This window comes from Pseudophryne corroboree, chromosome 4 (assembly GCF_028390025.1).
Source record: "Pseudophryne corroboree isolate aPseCor3 chromosome 4, aPseCor3.hap2, whole genome shotgun sequence".
NCBI lineage: Eukaryota > Metazoa > Chordata > Amphibia > Anura > Myobatrachidae > Pseudophryne > Pseudophryne corroboree.
The window spans coordinates 846,417,118-846,438,853 of record NC_086447.1 but is presented as its reverse complement, the minus strand read 5'-3'; the positions used below and the strand labels follow the sequence as shown (position 1 = coordinate 846,438,853).

Here is a 21,736-nt window from a genome sequence, read left to right as displayed (position 1 = left end):
TCTGCCATTATCAATATAAACTCTAATCTGACCACAACTGTCCACGTTGATTTTTCCACAACAATTTGGTGCCGAAACCCGGGATCTGAAAACGATTGGAACGGAATCAGGACAGGAACGGAGGACTGGAGACCAGATTGGCGCCATTCAAAAAAGGTGAGAACATTTGTGTCTCTGTCTGCTCTCCCCTCCTCCGCTCCTAAGACCCTCCGTCCCACTATCGTGAGTACAGATCCCAAGAACCTGAACAGTTGTTTTATGTTGTAATATCTGTTTGGATATGCATGTGTGAGTGTATGTAGATGCTGGCACATTGCCACATCAGCACGAGAGAGGCCCTTTATGGCTGAATGATTGTGCTGCCCCAAACATGCTGGGGGCAGTGGAATAAAAAGTAAGAGGACCCTATCGTCCTCAGACACGAATGTTTCCTATCTTCTCAGTCTGTCACGTAAACTGTCATTAACATTGTCTGCATAGTGGAAGGACAAATATAAGGATAAGTGTTGGTGAAGAGTAGTTTCTCTGCTGGTCTACCCTTGCTTGTCAATACCGGTCTGTGGGCAACTGATTGTGGCTCTCCCCACAGAACAGGAGCGATATAATCTCTGATTACCTCCTGGCCTGCTATCTGACAGCTCTGTGTACACTGGTTTGAGTCTGCTTCTCGCTACACTGAAGGGCGTGTCCTGAAGCTGCAGACTGGCGTCTCTGTGTGTCTCATGAAAAATCATACTTCTTACTTAGATAATCCCTTACTTGCATGGTTTAACCTAGAGGACATTAGAGGGCAAATATTGTTTGGCATCTTCGCCTTGCTGATTTTCATTTGGCTCTGTTGGAAAATTTGGAGGGACCAAAAGCGGGGATTCGCTGTGTGGGACTTCCCCTAACAGCCAATAGCCATAGAATATAGTGCTGTGAAACACTGAGAGAGGGGTGCAAGAGTCCCCTCCACCATAGCCGGGCTATGGGAAACAGTCACAGCAAACGTGGATTTGGCTGATCACCAAATCAGAGTAATGGACGTCCTGAGACTCCTCGTACCCCACAGGAGGAGATGAGTAAGAAATATGGCAAATGGGTCAGCCGGCATTTACCTAAGTGGGTCAGGCTGACTAGGGGGATGGATTGTGGGATCCCAAAAGAGGGAACCTTTGAATTATCCCGCTGGGCAACCCTCTACAAAAAATAAAACAAAATTCACTGAGCCAAATGAATAGGCAGCTTGGAGTAGGTGGATGGTAGAATCTTATAAAAGACAGCAAAAAGCCCAAAGTATTTTTTTTTACATCAGAAACAAGAACAGGAGGGGCAAATCAGCAAGGAGGGGAGGTAAAGTCAGATGAGAAAGAGGGGGAGGAAGGGTTTTGTGTGGAGTGGAAGGTGAGCTTGTCATCACTCCCAAAATAACCCAAGGTGAGAGAGATGAAAGGGCTGAGGAATATCGCTTGCCTCAAGCCTCAGCCTAACTTGTTAGAGAGCAGTTCATGCCTGGTACAAGTGAGTTTAGCCAGCTCAAGACAGAGAAATATACAGGAGGTACAGGAGAAAATGGTCCAGAGGGTGATGGTAGTTGACACACCAGCAACCCCCAGAGGGGTAAGTTTAGGGGGAGGAACAATTGGGAGTCCAGAAATGTGAAGTGCTACAATTGTGGGAAACAGGGCCACATTGTAAGAAAGTGTCCAGCTCCAAAAAGGGGGGCAGGATAGCGCCCGACAGGGAGGGCTTCCAGTGTTACCAGTCATCTTGGTGTTATGAGCCACAGCAGTGGTTCATTCCTGTTTGCATTTGGTTCATGTATTGTATGTTATATTTCTGTTTGCATGTCAGGATTTCTTATGTACTTTAGAGTGCTATACTTTTGTTTACTAGTCTGATAACTACAGTGACATATTTTGTGGGTCTTCCCACTAGCTGCATTCGGTTCATGTATTTTATGTTATATTTCTGTTTGCATGCCAGGATTTCTTATGTACTTATTTAGAGTGTTATACTTTTGTTTACTAGCCCGGTAACTACAGTGTCATATTTTGTGGGTCTTCCCACTAGCCTTAGTTTTGTGTTTTTGTACTGGCGGCAGCGCCGCACATAACTTGTTTGTTTAGTTCTCATGTTATAGTCTCCTTAGCTGTAGCTAGTTTTCCCCTCACTCGCAGTCTCAGGTGGTGCCTTGTAACCTTGTAAGACTGGAGGACATCGGAGTTTGGGCGAACCTAATTCGCCCATTCAAACGCGGCTGCCTTGGGCAGAAGACTAGCACCTCAGGCACCATCCAACCACTGGGAGGAGTAATGGAGTTTGGGTTAGAAAAGGTCTTGCTGCGGCTATTCATACTGACTGCAGCTTCACTCATGAGTACTGGAACTCCCCAGTTGTCACACATTCCACAGATTTCCAGGGTCTCAATTTGTAACATTGTACTCGTTTCCTAACACTCGGAGAGTAGGGGAGTGATGCCTTTGTCCACTTGACCCTCTCTGAAATGCCTTTTTACTCAGTGGAGTATCTGGTGGACAGTGGAGCAGCCCGTGTTCTCAAGAGAGAAAGTATGTCAATGTATACTCTAATTACCCTGCAAAATCAGGCAGGTCCCCAATCACTTGGTAAATGGGGGAAGGCAGGTTGCAAATAAATAAATATTGTTTGGAAACATGAGGATGGTCGATTGTGTGCACATCTCCCTTCATATGTTTCCAAAGGGGGAATGATTGATATGATTGCTAAATTTTGATTTGCACAGTGTTTGAAATACTTTACAACAGAATGGTTATGTTCTCCTTGTAGATAGAGGCGTGGCCTGTTGCCAAGGTAACGGCTGCAGTAACAGCAAAGAAATTGATATCTGAATTTGTGTGCAGGTATGGCCTACATGAAACGGTTGAGAGAGCAAATAGCGTATTAAAAATGTCTAAGATCTGTGAGCAAACAAAACTTACATGGGTACAAGCTTTACCAGTAGATCCTTTTGCAATGAGGTATACCCCAAAGGGATTACATGGACTTTCAGCATTTGAGATACTGTTTGGCAGGCTGCCACTCAAATTGCATGGACAGTACGCTTCTCTTACTGACTACGTTGTTCAGCTTCATAAGCCACTGACTAATTTGCATGGCAAAGTGTTTTCTTCTTTACCAGATCCACAAGACACATCTGGAACCCCGATTTGATGGCCCGTACCAGGTGCTATTGACCACAGTGACCTCCGTCAAAGTGGAGAGGAAAGTACGCTTCTCACTGTAAGAAAATTAACTTTCAGGTCAATGATGCAAACTGGTCCTAAAAGCATGGGGCCCCCGGGGAGAAGAGAACTGAATGGACTGTTAAGATACGCTTGTTTTTCTGCCTGCTTGTTTGTGCTTTATATCAGTGTGTGCAGGTGAAAGGAGAACAGCAAAAGAACTCTATATGGCTTCTACATCAGCAGACCGCTAAGGAGCTGAACGCCACTGACTGTTGGATCTGTTCTTATGTTCCTGCTAACCATAAAGGAATCCCTTTGATTGGTATCCCTATCTCGATGAATGATCTTAACCTCACAGATTATAGCTATAATGTTGAAATAGACATAAATCACACTGCTCACAATGCTCTTTCAGACCTAGGAATATATTTAGAAATTGCTGGTATAATCTCTCCGCCCACTATGTGCATAGGGCCTATGTTTATTAACCACGTGGCTGAACTAAAAGGTCACCTAGTCAATTTACCTAAGGTATACGTTGGAGAAACAAATTGTGAAAATGCTGCCTTAGTGTTTAACATAGAATACAATGAAAAGTTATGTGACAAGGTGAACTGTAACTGTAACAATCAATGTTGGTGTGCAAATATGAAAGCTCTTTGTGCCCCTAGGTGTGCCTGTCCTAACCAGATGAGGATGATTGGTATTGTAAAACCCAAGTGCACAATAATATGGTATGGTTTCAGAGTTGGTTGGGAAACCATGGTAAAATAATCCCTAGGGTGCTGAAGCAAGGCCTATACTATATTTGTGGAAATAGGGCCTACTCATGGCTTCCTATGGGAGCATGGGGGAACTGCACTATAGGAAGAGTTGTGCCAGCCATAAGACAACGTGAGAACATCTCTTTTACCAATATGATAGAAACAAGCCCTAGAGAGACTAGATACAAGAGAGAATTGTTTACTGCAGCAGATAAAGCCTGGATGTGGTTCCCTGCCTGGACAGGCTGGGGAATTGAATTAGCAAATAAGTTAAATAAATATGCAAATATTATGGATGGGATAATTAATGAGACCACAAGTGCCATCCATGCTATCAATGAAGAAAAGGCTCAAATTAGGAAGGTGACCCTACAAAATAGGATGGCTCTCATTTATTTGTTAGCTATGGAGGGAGGAACTTGTGCTGTTATAGGGGAGGAATGTTGTACCTGGATTGAGGACTCACATGACCCCATAGAAGAGCACATGAATAAAGTAAAGGAATTACAGAAACAAGCTAGAGACATATCCAAGGAGGGATGGAATCCCTTCTCCTGGATGGGGTCAATTGGTGTATGGTTTAACAATCTATTATCGGATTTAATAAAACCCATAGTGGTAGTGATAGGATTGATTGTATTTCTTTTGATCGCTTGGAAATGCTTAATGTGCTGTATTTCTCATTTCAGGAAAAATGTGGATTCGCTCGCCTAATAGGAAGAATGATAACAGCCACAGAGATGACCGTCTGATGGCCCAGCCCAACTGCCCATCTCTTCTGAGAGACCCCTCAGTTGTTGTAAGAGTTGGGTGGAAGACATCATCTCTGAAAGAGGGTCCCGCAGGTGCACTTCGACAGTTTGGACACCACCCCAGAGGGAGTTTATCCCGAGAAGTGATTTCGACGAGTCAGTCATTCCGATTCCAGCGAATTCACCGAGTGGTCTCTGTGCCCTAGTGCACCTCTGGCTGCTGTTATTATTCTTACAGCTAGATAGATAGGTGTGTGAATGCTTCAATAAAGGTGTGTGAATGCTTAGCAGAATAGCAACCGCGAGGCAGTACTTAGTCAGTTCTTCCTCTTGCGTACATCCTGTCTCAATTGGTACTTTGTCACATAATAAAACCTGGGGGCATCAGAGTACTGGGTGGACCTAATTCGCCCGGGAAAAGCGGCTGCTAAAGGACAAGACTTTGACCTGCAGGTGCCAATTGACTGCGGGGTGTGGCAACAGAGTCAGGGTAGGCCCAGGTGCGTCTGTGGCTATATCATCCCCAGTCACAGTCACACCACCTTCTTAGCATTAGTAGTACTGCCATTGTTACCTTTTAGTTTATGTTTTTATATATGTGTGATAATAAAATTATCAAAAGGGTGAGAATTGTTAAGGAAATTTAAGCAATGTATAGAATCTATTCTGACTTTTTAATATCATGTAATACTAACAGACATTATTATGTAAGATGTTTTGCTGACAAAGAATGTAGGTACGTGACAAGAACTTGCTAAGTCACCCTAGTCTTGCTTATTTGTGTCATGTGCCCACCCAGGACCAGATGGTGTTCGATAAGGAGGAATGGGCCTCAAGGCCTGCTGTGATTGGTCCAAGCTTGGGTGGAGTAATTCTTTGTAAAATGCAATATTAGGGGCCATCTATGCAATGTTCGGGAGGCAGATGGAGCTCCCTTGTAATTACTTATAAGTGCATGCTGACTGTCACTTTATTGTAATCTTGCTCTGCCATTATCAATATAAACTCTAATCTGACCACAACTGTCCACGTTGATTTTTCCACAACACATGATAAATCAACAACTCTTCTAGTGCAGGCCGACAGAGAAAAGCCTCTTGCTGGCCCTCGAGAGTCTCTTGATTTAAATGAAAGTAGCAGGTACTAAGATTACCCCAAATAAATACTTTTTTTCTTCTTAGAGATCCCTATAGCTACTTTCAGGGCTATCTTAACATATGGGCACACTAGGCGGTTGCTCAGGGCCCCACAATTCTAGGAGCTATCGATTAAGGGTGTGCTGGGCTGGGGGACAGATGCCCCCACTTTCCCCGGGCTGTGCCTCCACAGCTTCTTGGGGGGCAGAAAGAGAATGCTGCCCAGCCACTCTGACTGATAATGAAACACCATCAGAGCAGCCAGGCAGCAACCTCTACCTGCCTCCCAGGCAGCAGCCAGACAGTGAATGGTCTGCATGCTGATTGGTGGATGCCTGGAGCTATCACAGTGCTGACATCCATTCACTGTATGGAAACGTGGAAAGATGGCGTGGGAAAACAAGTATAAAATATAAAAAATAAAATCTTGCCTACTCTCCCGGATCGTCCGGAAGGCTCCTGAAAATTGTTTGGCCCCCTGGAAAGGTGGGCAAGTATACTGGAATCTGGCTGCCAAAATGGGCAGCCAGAATGTTGGCAACCCTGATTTATTACTGTGAATGGGTGAGTAGGGGCCCCAGTGCATTGCTTTGTCCAGGGCCTACAACTGGGGTGTAGTTATGTGACCGGCGGTCGGGATCCCGCCGGTCACTATACCGATGATGGAATCCCGATCTCTGCCCAGCCCGACAGTCGGCATGCCGACTAACAGGGACTATTCCCACTTGTGGGTGTCCACGACACCCATAGAGTGGGAATAGAACCTGTGGTGAGCTCAGCGAGAGCGCAAGGGGCTTCCTTGCGCTCGCCCCCCCTCCTCCCCATGGCCGGCAATCTGGGGACCGGGATCCCGGGGACGATATGGTGACCTCCGGGATCCCACCCGCTGATCTCCTGATACCAACCCCCTACAATGCTGTAAAGCAGGCATGTCCAAACTGCGGCCCTCCAGCTGTTGAGAAACGACACATCCCAGCATGCCCTGACAGAGCTTTAGCATTCTCCGACAGCAAAACGGTGTCAGGGCATGCTGGGATATGTAGTTTCACAACAGCTGGAGGGCCGCAGTTTGGACATGCCTGCAAAAGCTTCCCTGATACCTGCAATGTTCTTGTGATGTACTGTACATACTACGAGTGAACAAGCACTAAGCCATAAATTAATTTACTGGCAAAATAAATGTTTAGCGGTTGCCAGATATTTCATATTAGAATATTTTGTGGGACTTTTGCAAGAAAAATGTTTTTCAGAACTAGATTTTTTTTACAACCAATTCCCTTGTCAGGTAGGCGTCAGTATGGGGCATAACCAATAATAAAAACCCAACAGTGTACATCTACAGGAGGTCCAATCACCAACTTACATATCCAGCTTCATATTAAAAAGCAATTCCTAGTGGATTCTCTACATAAGCAAATATAATAAAGGTGTCTTATGCCTGGATTTACCTGATTTATGGCCATCTTCCTACTCTGGTAAATTATATGTCTCTCAGCAGCCAGAGATGATTCCATTTCCTAAACAAACTCATTTAAGTCCTCATTAATTGCACATCACCGTGGCAACTAGACGTCTGAGTGTTATCCCATGGGGACAAGCCTGCACACCTTAAATAGAAAGTCCTAGAAGACGAGATTAAGGCTATCCTGGAATACAGTATGTGAAACGGTTTTATATTTTGAGACAGCAACCTATATGGATATGGAATGTATGGAACCTGAAGACAGAAAAAAAAACAATCCTTTAAAAATAAATGAATAAATCCTGTAAAAAAAAACAAAAAAAAAAACAAAGCCAAACAATATACACCATATTCCCATTCATCGGATGCGTCATGCAGTTCATAGAATGTAACTGTTTTGTCAGAGTCTTACAATGATCCTTTACTGTTCACAATCATAGTAGTAAATATCCTTAGTGCTTATTATTTTTGTTCAAAAATGTAATTAAATAAAATTATCACTTGAATACAACAGAATACATAAGGAATCCCGACGGATGGGATGCCGGCCCTTGTAAGACTGACACAGACATCCTCATGCACAGAATCCTGGGGCTCTTCCCGGTGGTGCCTAAACCTAACCCCCTCTCCCCTGCAGCCTAACCTTTACCCTCCCTGGGGGTGCCTATCCCTTACCCTCCCTGGCGTTGCCTAACCCTAACCCCCCCCCCCCCCCCCCCCAACACACACACCCTGCGGCTAAAATCTAGGAGACCCCAGCAAACATACATTTGAAATGCCGGCAGTTGGGATTCCGACGTCAGTATTCAGAGTCTAGCCACCCTGCAGTTATGCCATCGATGGTCACGTGATCTAGTGTGTCCAATCATGTTAGTGGGATTTCTGTCATTGTAACACATCATTTTATAAATACACACACACACACACACACACACACACACACACACACACACACACACACACACACACACACCTCTTTTACAGACAACTTTGAAATTGTTTCAATTTATAAATAATCTGAAACAAGTGAGTCCATCGACTAAGATATACCAGTGACAAAAGCGAATGTGAATATATAACTGTGACCTTTAATCGGTTACATCAACACCATTGTACTGAAAATCTCCCTAAAAGCCCGAATTCAGCATCACACGAGCAGAACTGTGCCTGCACCTAATCATGATTATTCAAATGTTTTCCAAGAGGCGAGAGATCAATTGATCTTTGTAGCTGCCGGGATTAATAAATAGAACACTGTGTCTTGACAAATATATTCCAAGCTCTGCTCCACTGGACAGAGAGTCTTTTAGGAATAGCGGACGGGACCTGTGTACATAGCAGACCATGCCAGAAGATGCCCTTTCCTGGCCACCAGCCAGCAAATATAATAACATTTCACCTTCCTGAAAGTATTCCAAAAAAGCAAGTATGCCAGGAGATCTTTACAAAGCGCTATCAGGACCATGTGTGGATGCCAGATACCTCTAGGGGAAATACCTGACATATTTGGCATTGCTCCCGTCTTGGGAGAGATGTACAACAGATAGGACTTGTACCTTGTAGGATATACAACATCCATCTGTCATTTTTCACTTAACAGAAGCCCTGTAGCAATGGTGTCAAGGTAATCTTCATACCAGTTGAAACAATGTTGGTTTACTAATGTTCTGTATGGACATCTGTATCTAATAATTATGTTACTATGGAAAACTTTATACAAATCTACTAGATTTATTAATAATTCTTTATATAAAATTGATATTTTTGTCAACAGTAATCTCGCCAGTATGTGTTTGGAGTGTAGCAGGAAAATCAAAGCCCCCATGGAAACCCACACAAACATGGGGAGAACATACAAACTCCACATCGAGAAGCAACGACTGGGAATTTATTCATGACCTCAGTGCTTTAAAGTGAGAAAAGCCACTGGTCCCTGAGAGGGGTGTGGTTCATAGGGTCGACCACACTTTGGTCGACAGTGTCTAGGTCGACCACTATTGGTCAACAGTGACTAAGTCGACACCCAAAATAGGTCGACACTCGCATTAGGCCGACATGACAGAAGGTCGACATGAGGTGTTGTTTATTTATTTATTTTTTGGGGGGAATGGTGTCGTTTTCTTCATAGAGTGACCGTGAACCCCAATTAGTGCACCGTATTCCCTTGCATTGTGAAAAACTCATATCGACCTTTTGTCATCCTAGTAAATGTCGACCTAGTGACCATGTCAACCTACAAACCATGTTGACCAATAGTGGTCAACCTAATAACTGTCAACCAAGTGTGGTCGACCTAGAGACCAGATACCCTGCGAAAAACACCAAAACTACAGACATCAACAAATAATAAAATAACAACAACAAAAAATCCAGACAGAGAAAGGAATAGGGCAATAAGGGGCACAATGCACCCTACATAGTATAATAGTTTTCATTCATTTTCTTGGGGGTGGGGGAAGGGGCAGGCATGGCCACACCTCCCCATCATTCTGGACCCTCTATAAAGCCCCAGTGACAATGCTGCACTGTTACTGCCAAAACACAATACCTATATTTGAATAAACCAGATTATATGCTTCTAATCTTGATACATTTCATTATCTAGCTTCGCAAATTAAAGGTATAACAGCATTCAGTGACTAGGGCATACTAAAATGCAGACTAGCCAGTCTTATTGATTTCTATAGAAGAACAATCTATGGCCACCCCTTACACACTGTCACACTCCCAACTGAGTCAGCATTCCCCACATAGATTTCTACAGCACAGGAGTACTTAATTATATATGCTTTAGCCTTTTCAGCACAGTTGCTGCAAGATGAATCCATGAATCCCTGTACACCTACGGTATGAAGATGTCAAATTTAAAAAGAAAAAAAAAAAAAAAAAACAGCCTGACTGACCAGAATTTGTGGATTACATAAACATCACCTTCAAGATATACGACACATTAGCCGTATTTGGTTATGGTTTAGATACTATTACATGTCTGAAATATCTTCAGATGTTAATGGTTCAAAAATTTTTTATTTGCCTACCCCTGTAGTTAAATAGATGTGTACATGGATGCCTTCAGAAATTGTGGGGCCCGGGACTGACAAAATAGACAGGGCCCCTCCCTCCAAAAAAAAAAAAAAAATAAGATTCTGCTGCACTGTTCCACCCCTATGTGATGTCATACATTGTGACGTTACATATAGGAATGGTTCACAGAGAGCTGATGCACAGATAAGTCCTCCCTGCGCATTAGCCTGCTGTTGATTCACAGACTGATACAGCTCTACAGGTATTGGTGGCAGGAGCTAGGGGTGGGCCCCTTTCTCTGTACGGTCCTGGGACACTAGTCCCCACAGTCCCCCCCTGATGGCTGCCCTGGATGTGGACACTCACCCGATTACCCAAACCCCTTGAAGAAGCTGAACTCTGGGAACATAACGCAGCTGTATTTGTAGGCAGCTACAGATGCCTGATTTTGCTACCTTATGCTACAGTGAGAATCCATAGGGCTAACATATATTCAAGCAGGAACCAGTGGCACCCATTATATTTATCCCTACTGCCGCAACAGTCAACGCTAGTTACGGCACCTGAGCCAACTCCATACTACAGTAAGCGCAAGAGATCCACCATAAATAGGCTTCCTTTCCCTGGACGCATGACTCAGAAACGTATGGAGCTTTAGATATACGTCCACAGCACTCGTACAAGGCTGTTTCATGAACTTGCATTATTGCCTCCTCAAAGCCCCCAATTTCACGGGAAGACAGATCAGAAGAAGATATGTAAATTTGCATTTGCGCATGCAATAGCTCACTATTTGCATCTGTGCACAGAGATTCATCCGACTCAGCCCCTATTCCAAGTCAGATGGAGCCTCTAAAAGGAAAGCTTGATATGCTGAATGGGAAGCAATTAGCATACCGCCAGTCGGGATCCCAGTGAACACAATACAGACGCTGGAATCCCGACAAGCGGTGAAACGCAGACGCCGGAATACCTGGGGACACAGGCTATTCTCCCTCCGTGGGTGTCTATGACACACATAGAGTGAGAATATAACCTGTGGAGAGCGCAGCTTACTAGCCCTCACCCCACTGCTGGTGTACTGGTGGGCGGGATGCCACTGTCGGTATACTGACGGACGCCATCCTGGCCACTGGTATATCATACTGAATCCGCTGAAACACTGCAGCTCGTTGTAATATCTGACCAGCTTGCTCAGCCATGGTATCACTTCTGGTTACCAGTTGAATAGCATTTAATAATCCCAGAACAAACAGATCATGCTCTGACACAGAGGGACTGCCGACTTAAAGATAAATGTTTAAAAAACTAAAACAATTTTCCTCAGTATCTCAATCCTAAAACATCACATCCATTAATTACAGCTTTCCAAATAAAACTCCCCAGAAACACATTACTTGACTAGTGCATGGTTTTCAACATTAGGCTTGCAGCCTGTATGGCGAGGTCCAGGGGCAATTAGCGGACTGGTCTGCTGTATTTCTGTAAGCAACTAACATTCATCAAATAGTGAAAACATATTCCAGACCTCTGGAGTCTTATATGGGTAGGAAAGAGAAGGTCTGTATAAAGCTGCTGTGAGGAGGTGTGAGAGGCAAAAAAGAAGCAACTATCGGGTCTATTTACTTAGTCTTAGAAAAAGTACCGGCCAATCAGCTCCTTACTGTCATGTTAAAGGCTGTATTTGAAAAATTACATTTAGGAGTTGATTGGCTGGTACTTTATCTCCATCCACTTTATCTCTCTCCGAGACTTAGTATATACCTATGGGGCAGATGTACTAAGCCTGGAGAAGTGATAAAGTGGAAGGTGATAACGCACCAGCCAATCATCTCCTAACTGTCAAGTTCCAGGCTGGGTTTGAAAAATGACAGTTAGGAGCCGACTGGTTGGTGCGTTATCACCTTCCACTTTATCACTTCTCCAGGCTTAATACATTCGCCACTGTGACCCTTATCAATTTTCTGGCAGAGATTCCATAGTGTTGAAAGAGTGCACCTCTGTTTTCACTGGGTTCCGGATAATAGATTGTCAGACATTAGGTCAACCCCATATGGCCAACAACATGCATTATAGATGGTGAAATGAATTGCAGAGCAATGGTAGTGCTAATAACGGACCATAACGATACAGAACTACGGGAAATGTTAAGACTATGTTATAATAGAGGATTGTATCATACCATAAAAACAGAAGAAAAGATGGTGGAACTAGAAAGACTTTATAGATCTACAGTATCATGCACTTTACTACTGTTTGGCGCTGATGGCGGACAGGAAGCACTTCATAACGCCATGTGGAAATGCTGTTAAATTTTTTCCACTATATGCAATAAAGCTGTTTATTGAAGTGTAATAATTTGGCAATGCATCACAGTCCGACTCCGTATACCACACTATTATTAAATTTATTAACATTTTCTTATATAGCACAGCAAATTCCGTTGCGCTTAACAATTGGAAATAACAATGATATAACAAACTGGGTGATAACAAACAGTCAGAGGTAGGAAGGCCCTGCTCGCAAGCTTACAATCTATCAAGCATAACTGCAGGAACCGCAGGATAAATCATTGATTGCATAGTTGCATGGTTATAGTTTCCCAAAATAGTGATAACCCCTTTTTCCGCACAAAACAGAAAAACTGGTTAGCATTGGTGTCAAATCAAAGTTTTGAAGCCAAAACTCGTTAAAGTGACACTTTGCTTTGTTCCCATACATCGCTATGGGGGATAGCAGTAATTGGAGAAAACAATGTGAATGCTGTGATTTTTGCAGCGTTAACTGGGGTGTGAAATGGTAACTTAATTATAAAACTGTTCAATGGAGAAAAGTTAAGTTGAACTAGACCCCCCCCCCCCCGCCATCTAACCCCGAACACATTAATTTAAAAAACATTTTTTTAAAAAGTAATAAATTGCATGCGCTATATCTCAATGTCCATCACAAAATCACGGTCTGATCAGTAAATACAGGAAAGCCCATTTACAAACATTCTGAAATTAAACAAATTAAAAAATAGTCCAAGAAGCCCACTGCAAAAGTAGAAGCGAGCATCTCATAATTAGGACAGGATGTACTAAACATTACATCCGCGATGCGGTACATCCTACCTCTTATCAGGTACATACCGGTATTAATAACACCGGTATGTACATAGCAATGCGCAAAGCACAGCTCTCCCGATGAGAGGAGGTTTAGAACCCAGGAGTCCTTCCGCACATGTGCAGAGCGACGTGGTGGCCGCCGATAATGCAGGGAGGGAACTGATTGGATGCCATCCTTGGGAAAATGCAAAGAGAAGCCCATAGGGTTCTACTGGGTAACGCCACAAGATGGCGTTTCCCATCGGTTCCTGGCTCCGGACTGTATCGCATTCCGGAGCTTGGTACATATGGGAAATGTGGCCAAATTCAGAAAACAGCAGTTTTTTGGGGATTTTTTTCCGCATTTTAATTTTAGTAAATCCCGCCCTTAGTAAGATCCCAATTGAAGTGTGCCACTTGTTCATTAATGATACACCGGATATGTATTGTTTGGCAAATAGAAAAGTAATATACTTATTTCAGCATAACAGCAAGTACTTGGCATGCACGCCGCAGTACCTATAATCCTGAGCGAGCAGCTACCATATTTGCTACTCAGAAAGATGACACGGACAACTACTTCAATTCTCCACCTAAAACGGCAATACTAGGTTGATTTGTAGCTAAACCCTGATGAGAGACTCTTTACTCAGAAGAAAATAATGTTTGGGATCCTGGAGTAACACTTTTTTTCTACACACTATCTATAATACAATGAGTAATAGGACTGAACAAGCAGGATACACGCAGCCTCATACACTAGTATATTGTACCACATCAATACAGGAACACATTCACTGCCCCAGGTTCCCAGTCACCATGGAAACGGGTATAAGGAACAGCAAGCTTTTTGTGTACATTTTCTCTTGCCGGACTCCATGTTTGTAATGTGCTCCTTACATCAGGCGTTTTCACCTATAGAATTACAACAACAAAACCTAAGCTGTTGAGGACAAAAAGTATTGCGCAGGGTATGCTTGTAAACATGGCAGAAACAGACTTTCAACACAACCTGCGTACCCCCCCCCCCCCAAAAAAAATAATAATAATAATAATAATAATAATAATTGTTGTTCTAGCCCATCCAAATAATGAACAGTTTTAAGTAAGTGGCCAGGAGAGAGCTTCCATTACAGTGATGCTTTAGACATTCCCTCATATACCTTTTTCTATAGTCAGAGCTTGTTTTGTGCTTTTCAGCCAAATATCTCTATCATCAGGTATCTTATTTCCATGACCTACAGTATAGCACATAAAGCTGCTCTATGAATACAGTTCTGTCCACTAATTGTCTATGCTTATTTCAGTGATCTTACAATTTGCAATGACTATTCTTAAATTGCTGAATATGATATGGGGGTAATTGTTGGCTAATTACAGCGTGTGCATCTAAGTTGCACTGCTATGCAAATAGGATGCACAAGCAGTTTATGTTAATTAGATTAAAATGATATGCGGCATGCCTATATTTTGTGTGTGACTGCGACTGTATCTGCATATGAAATGCTACGTTACAATGTATTCCTGGAAATCACTGTAATGTAGCATTTCGTATGCAGATACAGCTACATACGCACACAGAATATAGGCATGCCGCATATAATTTTAATCAGCATAAGCTGCTTGTGCGTCCTAGTCACATAGATATGCAAATAAGACCCATTTTCTGCAAAAAAAGACACCCAACATAAGCAGAGCTGCTCGGGAACTGCCGGCTGACTCATGCCAGGCATCTACTGCTGCATGGCGTATTGAGGAAACATGTATGAGGACACATCTATATATCAACCCCCGTGTGGGGTACTGACTGCATGGGGAATTTATAAGCCCACTATAGAAACAATAGCTAAGCAGGGTATTGTGCCTTGGGAACATTAAAACGCAGATGCAAAGAAGCATAGGACCAAATATAAAAGGCTCTGATTTGCTGGCCCTGTTGCTTTTCCAGGATATAGCTACTAGGTTTAAAGCGACATTTAGTTTTAAGGAAAAACAAGGTAGATTTTGCCTTAAAACTAATTGTCCCTTTAAATGTAGTATCTATCAGACATATTTATCATTATTATTTTAGTATCCCCTAAATGTACTAAAGGGCAATTGGAGAATTGGTAAAATTCTCCCCCAAGCCCCTAATATACCAGTTTTTTAGTAATCAGATTGCATTTCCCATACTTGTAGTAGGAAATGTGATCTGCCTTAATTTACTAAAAAGAAAAATATATATAATATATCTATTGTATGTAAAAAATACCAGAGGGTGCCCTGTGATAATAACGTTATGTGGAGATAGCATTAGCTGGGCTTCTCTCTGGTTCCCCGACTCATGCACAACCTTATTTGCCTGCTGGCAGTGAAGATTGTGCTCGTATCTGGCCCCTGTGATCAGCCATGTGTGTCTGATGGACAGCCATGCTGATCACCGTGTTAAAAAAATAATACTTACCTGCACCCAGGAACCGGTGATTGGTGATCTGGTGAGGGCAGCCAGTCATCTGATCGCTGTGCTCCTGCTGTGACCCTCCTGGTGCAGTAAAGTGATGCTGTGAAGCCGGCATCCGACTTTACAGCACTGGGGGTCACAGTGTGCCTGCTAAGATGGCCACCGCCTTAGAGGAGACAGTTATTAAAGATACTAGAGGATGCTCATTATCTTTAATAACTGTCTCTTCTGAGGCGGTGGCCATTTCGGGAGGGACATTTTCAATAGTTTTTATTACATGCGTCGGTGGTGAGGGGAAATCCCCTGACAACAAGCAGAACCTCTGACAATGAGCAGGTACTGCATATTATGGTGACAAGGGCACATAATATGTTGTCAGGGCATTACTATGTGGGGCATAATATGGTGGCAGGGGCATATGATTATATATATATATATATATATATATATATATAATTATTTTTGGGGGGTGGGGGCAGGGGCTATATTGTCAGTCCCAGACCCCACAATTTCTGATGGCAGCCCTGGTTACAATTCCTACCAATCTGTGTCTCTGTGTGCCTGCCTGTGATTTCTATTTGTGTAAATAACATTACAGAACCCATCTACCACTGTCACCAGACTTTAGTTTGGGGGAATGGGGTGGAAGGGCTGAGTTTTCATTGGAGTACACAAACTTACTCAGAGCTACACACAAAGTATTAGGTTACAGTGTACTTAGTACCATATGTTTTAAACTAAGAGCACACCATAAATATATAATGTATGGCATATTTCCATTACAAGTCCAGTGTACTTGATTAATATAAAATGCAATGTTTCCGTCACACTATTTTGATAAATATAACAGTATATACTGTATGCACAATTCTTCATAGAGAAGGAAACTGATTCATTGCACTCTCCAGGTCAGCGTGAACAAACAAGCGTGCTCACACAGTGTCATATTTCCTCCTATTGTATGGCTACTTCAGGGAAATATTATCCATGTATTGGTCACTCTCCCCCTGCTGGCAGCGCAGTTAGTCACAGGATCACAACTCGTATCTCTCATCTCAGCCCTATCTACTGTAAAACAAGGACTCTGTACAAAACGTTCCAGAAAATAATTAAATCCAGAATAGAAAAGACGGTCTGTAACAACTGGTTATTTTAAATAAGCCAATATTATAAAGAACTGAACAAACAAAGTGGAGCTTGTTTTGTCAGAAGCCAACATGTGCATCTGCTCTGTATATTAGAAAAACTATTTATATCAGAAATCAGCAACCAGTAGTTCTCCAGCTGCTTTGGAACGAACTATAAGGGGGAGATTCAAATGTTTGAAAAGTCAGTTGGGAGTCTGTTTTTTTCCTATCTAATAGACAGGAAAAAAACAGACACCCAACCGACTTTTCAAACATTTGAATCTCCCCCTAAGTCTCAGCATACCTAGGCTTTCCATAATATCCATTTAATCCTGTACAAATCGTAGGTGTCCCGGTTCTGTGGCTGGCTAAATTGAAGCCTGCATTTCACCTGGTTTTAATCAGCCTCAGAACCTGTCATACCCCTTTCACACAGAGCTTTTTACCCAGTAAATTGCTGTGTCAACCTGAATCATTTTCTGGGCGGGATGTATACATCGCCGCATATCGCAGTGATGTTGATCGCATATGTACTAACATATACGATCAATATCGCAATGCGGTGACAGAGGCCCCCCGCGATACCCGAGGTGGTCAGCGGGGGTCTCCGTCACCTCCCAGGGGTCTCCACACTTCCCGCACGCCGGGAAGCAGCAGCAGGCTGTCCCCGGCGCCTCCTCCTCCCCCCTGCGGTACCAGGGCTGCCTGGAGGAAGGTATGCCGGGAGGGAGGGAGGGAGGGGGGGGGGCGTCTGCAGCGGGGGCGCGCGGTCGGCGATAAGAAGCCCATAGGCTTCTATAGGGTATCGCCATCCAGAGATGGCGATACCCTGGACGGCGAAAAAACGGCGGTGGGGTCTTAGTACATTTGAAAATGCTGTAAAACCCCCGTTTTCGGGGGTTTTACAGCATTTTTCCTTTAGTACATCCCACCCCCTTGTGAAGGGGTCAACCCAGGTTGAAATTCTCGGGACTTCGGCCCAGGAATTTACCAGGGTCGGAGACCCAGGAATTGACCCCAGTCGACTGTTTCACACAGTAGAAATATCCGTGTTGATCTGCAAATTACCAGGTAGAACTGCTTCACCTGGTAATCTGCTACCCTGTGTGAAAGGTGGGGGGGTCAGGCTGTGTAAACGCTGGAAATTTAAGACGTTTCTGTCTGAAAACGCTATAAATCATAAGTGTCCTGGATTAAAGGCATATTATGGCAAGTCTAAGAATACCCTACCAGCGGGTTTGGTATGTATTATCGGCAGACGGGATTCCGGCTGTCCATATCCTGACAGCGGCATCCCAACCGCCAGAATTACGGCAGCGGGGCGAGCACTAAATTTCCTTGCGGGCTCGATGGCTCGCCACAGAAGCTATTCCTACTCTATGGGTGTTGCGGACACCCACATGTGGGAATAGCCTTGGTGCGCCGCGATTCCGGCTGGCGACATTGTCAGCTGTCAGGATTTCGGCGTCGGTATCATGAACGCCGGGATTCTGACCGCCGGCAAATTGACTACATCCCCTACCAGCTGATTGCCCAATACTGCATTACATATTATTAGCCTTACCATACCATCCCTTTAAACCAGGACACTCATGGATTACGTAGGTTCTGTGTCTGATTAAAACCAGGTGAAATTCAGGCTTGAAGTCAGCCAATTGCAGAACTTGTGTAATTTAGTGTCCAAGTTTAAAAAGTACAGATGGAGCCCTGCTAATCTACCCCTTTAATAGGATTAATTATGCCAGTGTCGTCGGACTTAAGGTGCATACACAGTGGGCGTTTTTGCCCAGAGTGAATGCATAGCGATGATCGCTGACATCGCTGGCCTGAAAAGCGCTCAGTGCATACACACTGAACGCTTTTCCCCCCTGCCCAGCGATGTCAGCGGCTTTCCATAGCAGGACGCTATGGAAAGCCACTCACCTACTGGTAATACCAGTAGATGAACGGCGGCCGCCAGCAACGAAACGGGAGGGCGCATCAGCGCTTATCCATACACACTGGGCGGCTTTGAGCTGACAGCAGCTCAACACACCAAAAGTGATCTGCTGTCAGCTCAAAATCCCCCAGTGTGTATTCACCTTTAATCCCCTGCTGTATTGTTCTCTCTGTATTGTATTGCAGCTGAGAACAATATATGAAAGGCTTATGCTAATAAACCTTGGTGCACCTAGGTGCAGCAGAGAAGAATAGATGAATGAGGCTCCATCTGTATAGCATGGTAAGCCTAGCTATTATGACCATGCTAGTCTTGACATAAACATGTCACTAGATCAGTGTCGGACTGGGGCATAAAGGGCCCACCGGGGGAATGCAGTTATAGGGGCCCATACTTCAGGGTGTGGCCAGCCTACAAAGGGTGTGTGGCCAGACTCCACAGAGGCTTGAAATACACAATAGTCTAGTGCAGTGTAATGTAACCTATCTACCATGTATAATACAAGTGCACAGTCTGGAACATGATCCCTAGAGGAAGGAGTGGACCCTCAGGCAGTGGGACCCACCGGTGGTTTCCCTGGTACCCCTGTGGGCCAGTCCGACCCTGCCCTAGATCAATCTTAGATTTCAAAGACAAAGAAAAGGCACTAATTTTTCACATAATTCAGATACAAATATTGTATAGTCTATGTTTTATTGGAAAAACAAAAACAAAAAAACAAATGTGTTTCCTGCAAACTCTACATCATTAACTATTTAAGCCATCATCCATAAATCAGAACAGATAGGAGCAGTTATGAAACAAGATGTGTGTATCTGGGGATGTTGTGACATCACTGGTCTGGAAGAGAACTTCCTTATCTTTCACTGCAGCCTATCTTGTGTGCACATGGTCTCTGATGCTCTGCTAGATAGGTCTTCCTTCTCTACCCTCTCTTCCTCAACATAACGGAAAATACATGAAAAATACAAATCAACGGTTTTGTGCCAACATGAATTCCAGTTCTATTTATATACCCAGGGCTCACAAACCCATTACCACTTTAATTCCTTCACTTGTAAGCTTAACAAGGAGGGGCGGGGGTCATTTAATTCAATCCTTTAGCCATTGTACATAGGTGTCAGAGTCGATCAGGCACTGACTGTCAGCCATGTAAGATGACAGGGTACTCACCCTACCATTCAGCAATACAATCTTCCAGCTAGGCCCCTGCTGTTTTAATAAAGCCGTCAGTACCGCTATGAATAATGAAACCTGCAAACTATACCATCTCATTCTTTTTTATTTCCCTTCTGGAATCCAGACAGGGAAACCTGTGAGGAATCAGATTTCTTACACTTTCCACTAGAGCTGGCTTGTGTTAGATTTGGCCAAGCCCCACGAGGAAATAAATGAGCACAGCGTATAGCTGCTGCAGAACCTCTTAGGTGGAGGAAGTCAAAACCGACGGTCAAAATACAATGCTTTGCTTAATGGTACACACAAGATAGACCTTTACTAGCTTTGACTCACATGAGGTTCTGCAGCAGCCGCAAAAAGGCTTGTGTAACGGATACGTTATTATTTATGCCCCATCAGCATAATTTAGGACACAGGAGTAATCTGGAGATTATAGCCCAGAAAAAAAGAAAAAAACCTTTTTCCACTTACATTTGAAACATGACCTCATTCAGAAACACACCGTCCACTAAAGCCACATATTCATCCAGCAGGGTCCCATTTCCCTTCACCAAGGCTCCGAAAGTCTTGATCTAGAAAGAAAAAAAAAGGAGGTTAATGTGCACATAGCTCCACATGGATCAGCCTGGTCCGATGTGCAGGGAGACAAATAAAGACGAGGCTTACCCAGCTCACCAGAGGGCTGCACATGAAATTTTCCAGGACTGGAGCAAATATATCATTCTCCATTTTCTACCAAAAATATATGTATATCTATGTAATCCTTTTTCTCCTGTTTCAGAATAAAGAAGCAATCCAAATGGTATTCCTACAGCAATAGGGCTATCCAGATTCCAAGACGTGGTAGAGCCATTTGGGAAAAAAATGTAAATAAAATACAAAAAAATTAAACAACAGGAGCAAATAAATAATGGCAGTATTCCAAAATGGGAAGCCCTTGGGTTCAAGCTTCAGGGTTCCAGATCCTCTAATAATAAATAAAATACATTGTAATGATGCACGCCCTGGATCCCCTCCCTCCTGTCTCTGCAGAGGTGCAGCAGCAGAACTAGGGTCTGCATGCAGCACAAGTGGGAGGCTGGAAGGGGGAGGAAGAGGAGGGGTGGGGAGAGGAGAGGAAAGAGAGAGAGACTCTCCAGTCTTCAGCAGCTCAGGAAGGGAATACAGGCAGCAGAGGTCTCACTACATCCTCAGCCCAAACCCACTGGATAGCAATGTGGGGTTGTGACTCCACCTCCAGCACACACTATCACCAATTCAACACTAGCAATCAGCATGATCAGTCTATTAAAGCTATATATCTAAATATATTTCCCTGTGCAATAAAACAAAGACTTGTGATATTTTGTATATCACAGGAGCTGCACCCCTCCTCTTTTCCTGTCAGAGGTGCCTGTTCTGCTGCTGCTACATTGTGGCACGTGTTACTAATAGGGTGAAACCTCCGCGTTGGAAAAATCGCAGATGACCTCCTACTGCGACAATGGCATTCTACCACATGTGCGTCAATTTATCAACATTTACTTGCATAGCACCCGCATATTCCATAGCGCTTTATCTAGTCACAGACTTTTATTATAGCACTCCCACCACCTCATTTATCCATTGCAGGAGTCTGGGGGGGGGAAAGCGGCATTCC

At 43.7% G+C, this 21,736-nt stretch overlaps 1 protein-coding gene across 9 annotated transcripts in view; it reads right to left on the bottom strand.

The window, feature by feature from the left end:
- The window catches only part of CCDC88A (coiled-coil domain containing 88A), a 320,350-nt gene extending 299,008 nt beyond the window's left edge, over nucleotides 1–21,342 (bottom strand). For 5 of the 9 annotated variants that reach the window (XM_063918618.1, XM_063918617.1, XM_063918621.1 and 2 more), the window contains exons 1-2: nucleotides 20,764–21,342; nucleotides 20,569–20,669 (exon numbers count right to left, since the gene is read on the bottom strand). In XM_063918618.1, coding sequence (XP_063774688.1) covers nucleotides 20,569–20,669; nucleotides 20,764–20,826 — 164 coding nt within the window. In that variant the 5' untranslated portion in view covers nucleotides 20,827–21,342. The remainder of the gene's footprint in view (nucleotides 1–20,568; nucleotides 20,670–20,763) is intronic. The other 4 variants (XM_063918623.1, XM_063918624.1, XM_063918625.1 and 1 more) reach the window with 1 other exon arrangement.
- Between the last annotated feature and the right edge of the window lie 394 nt (nucleotides 21,343–21,736).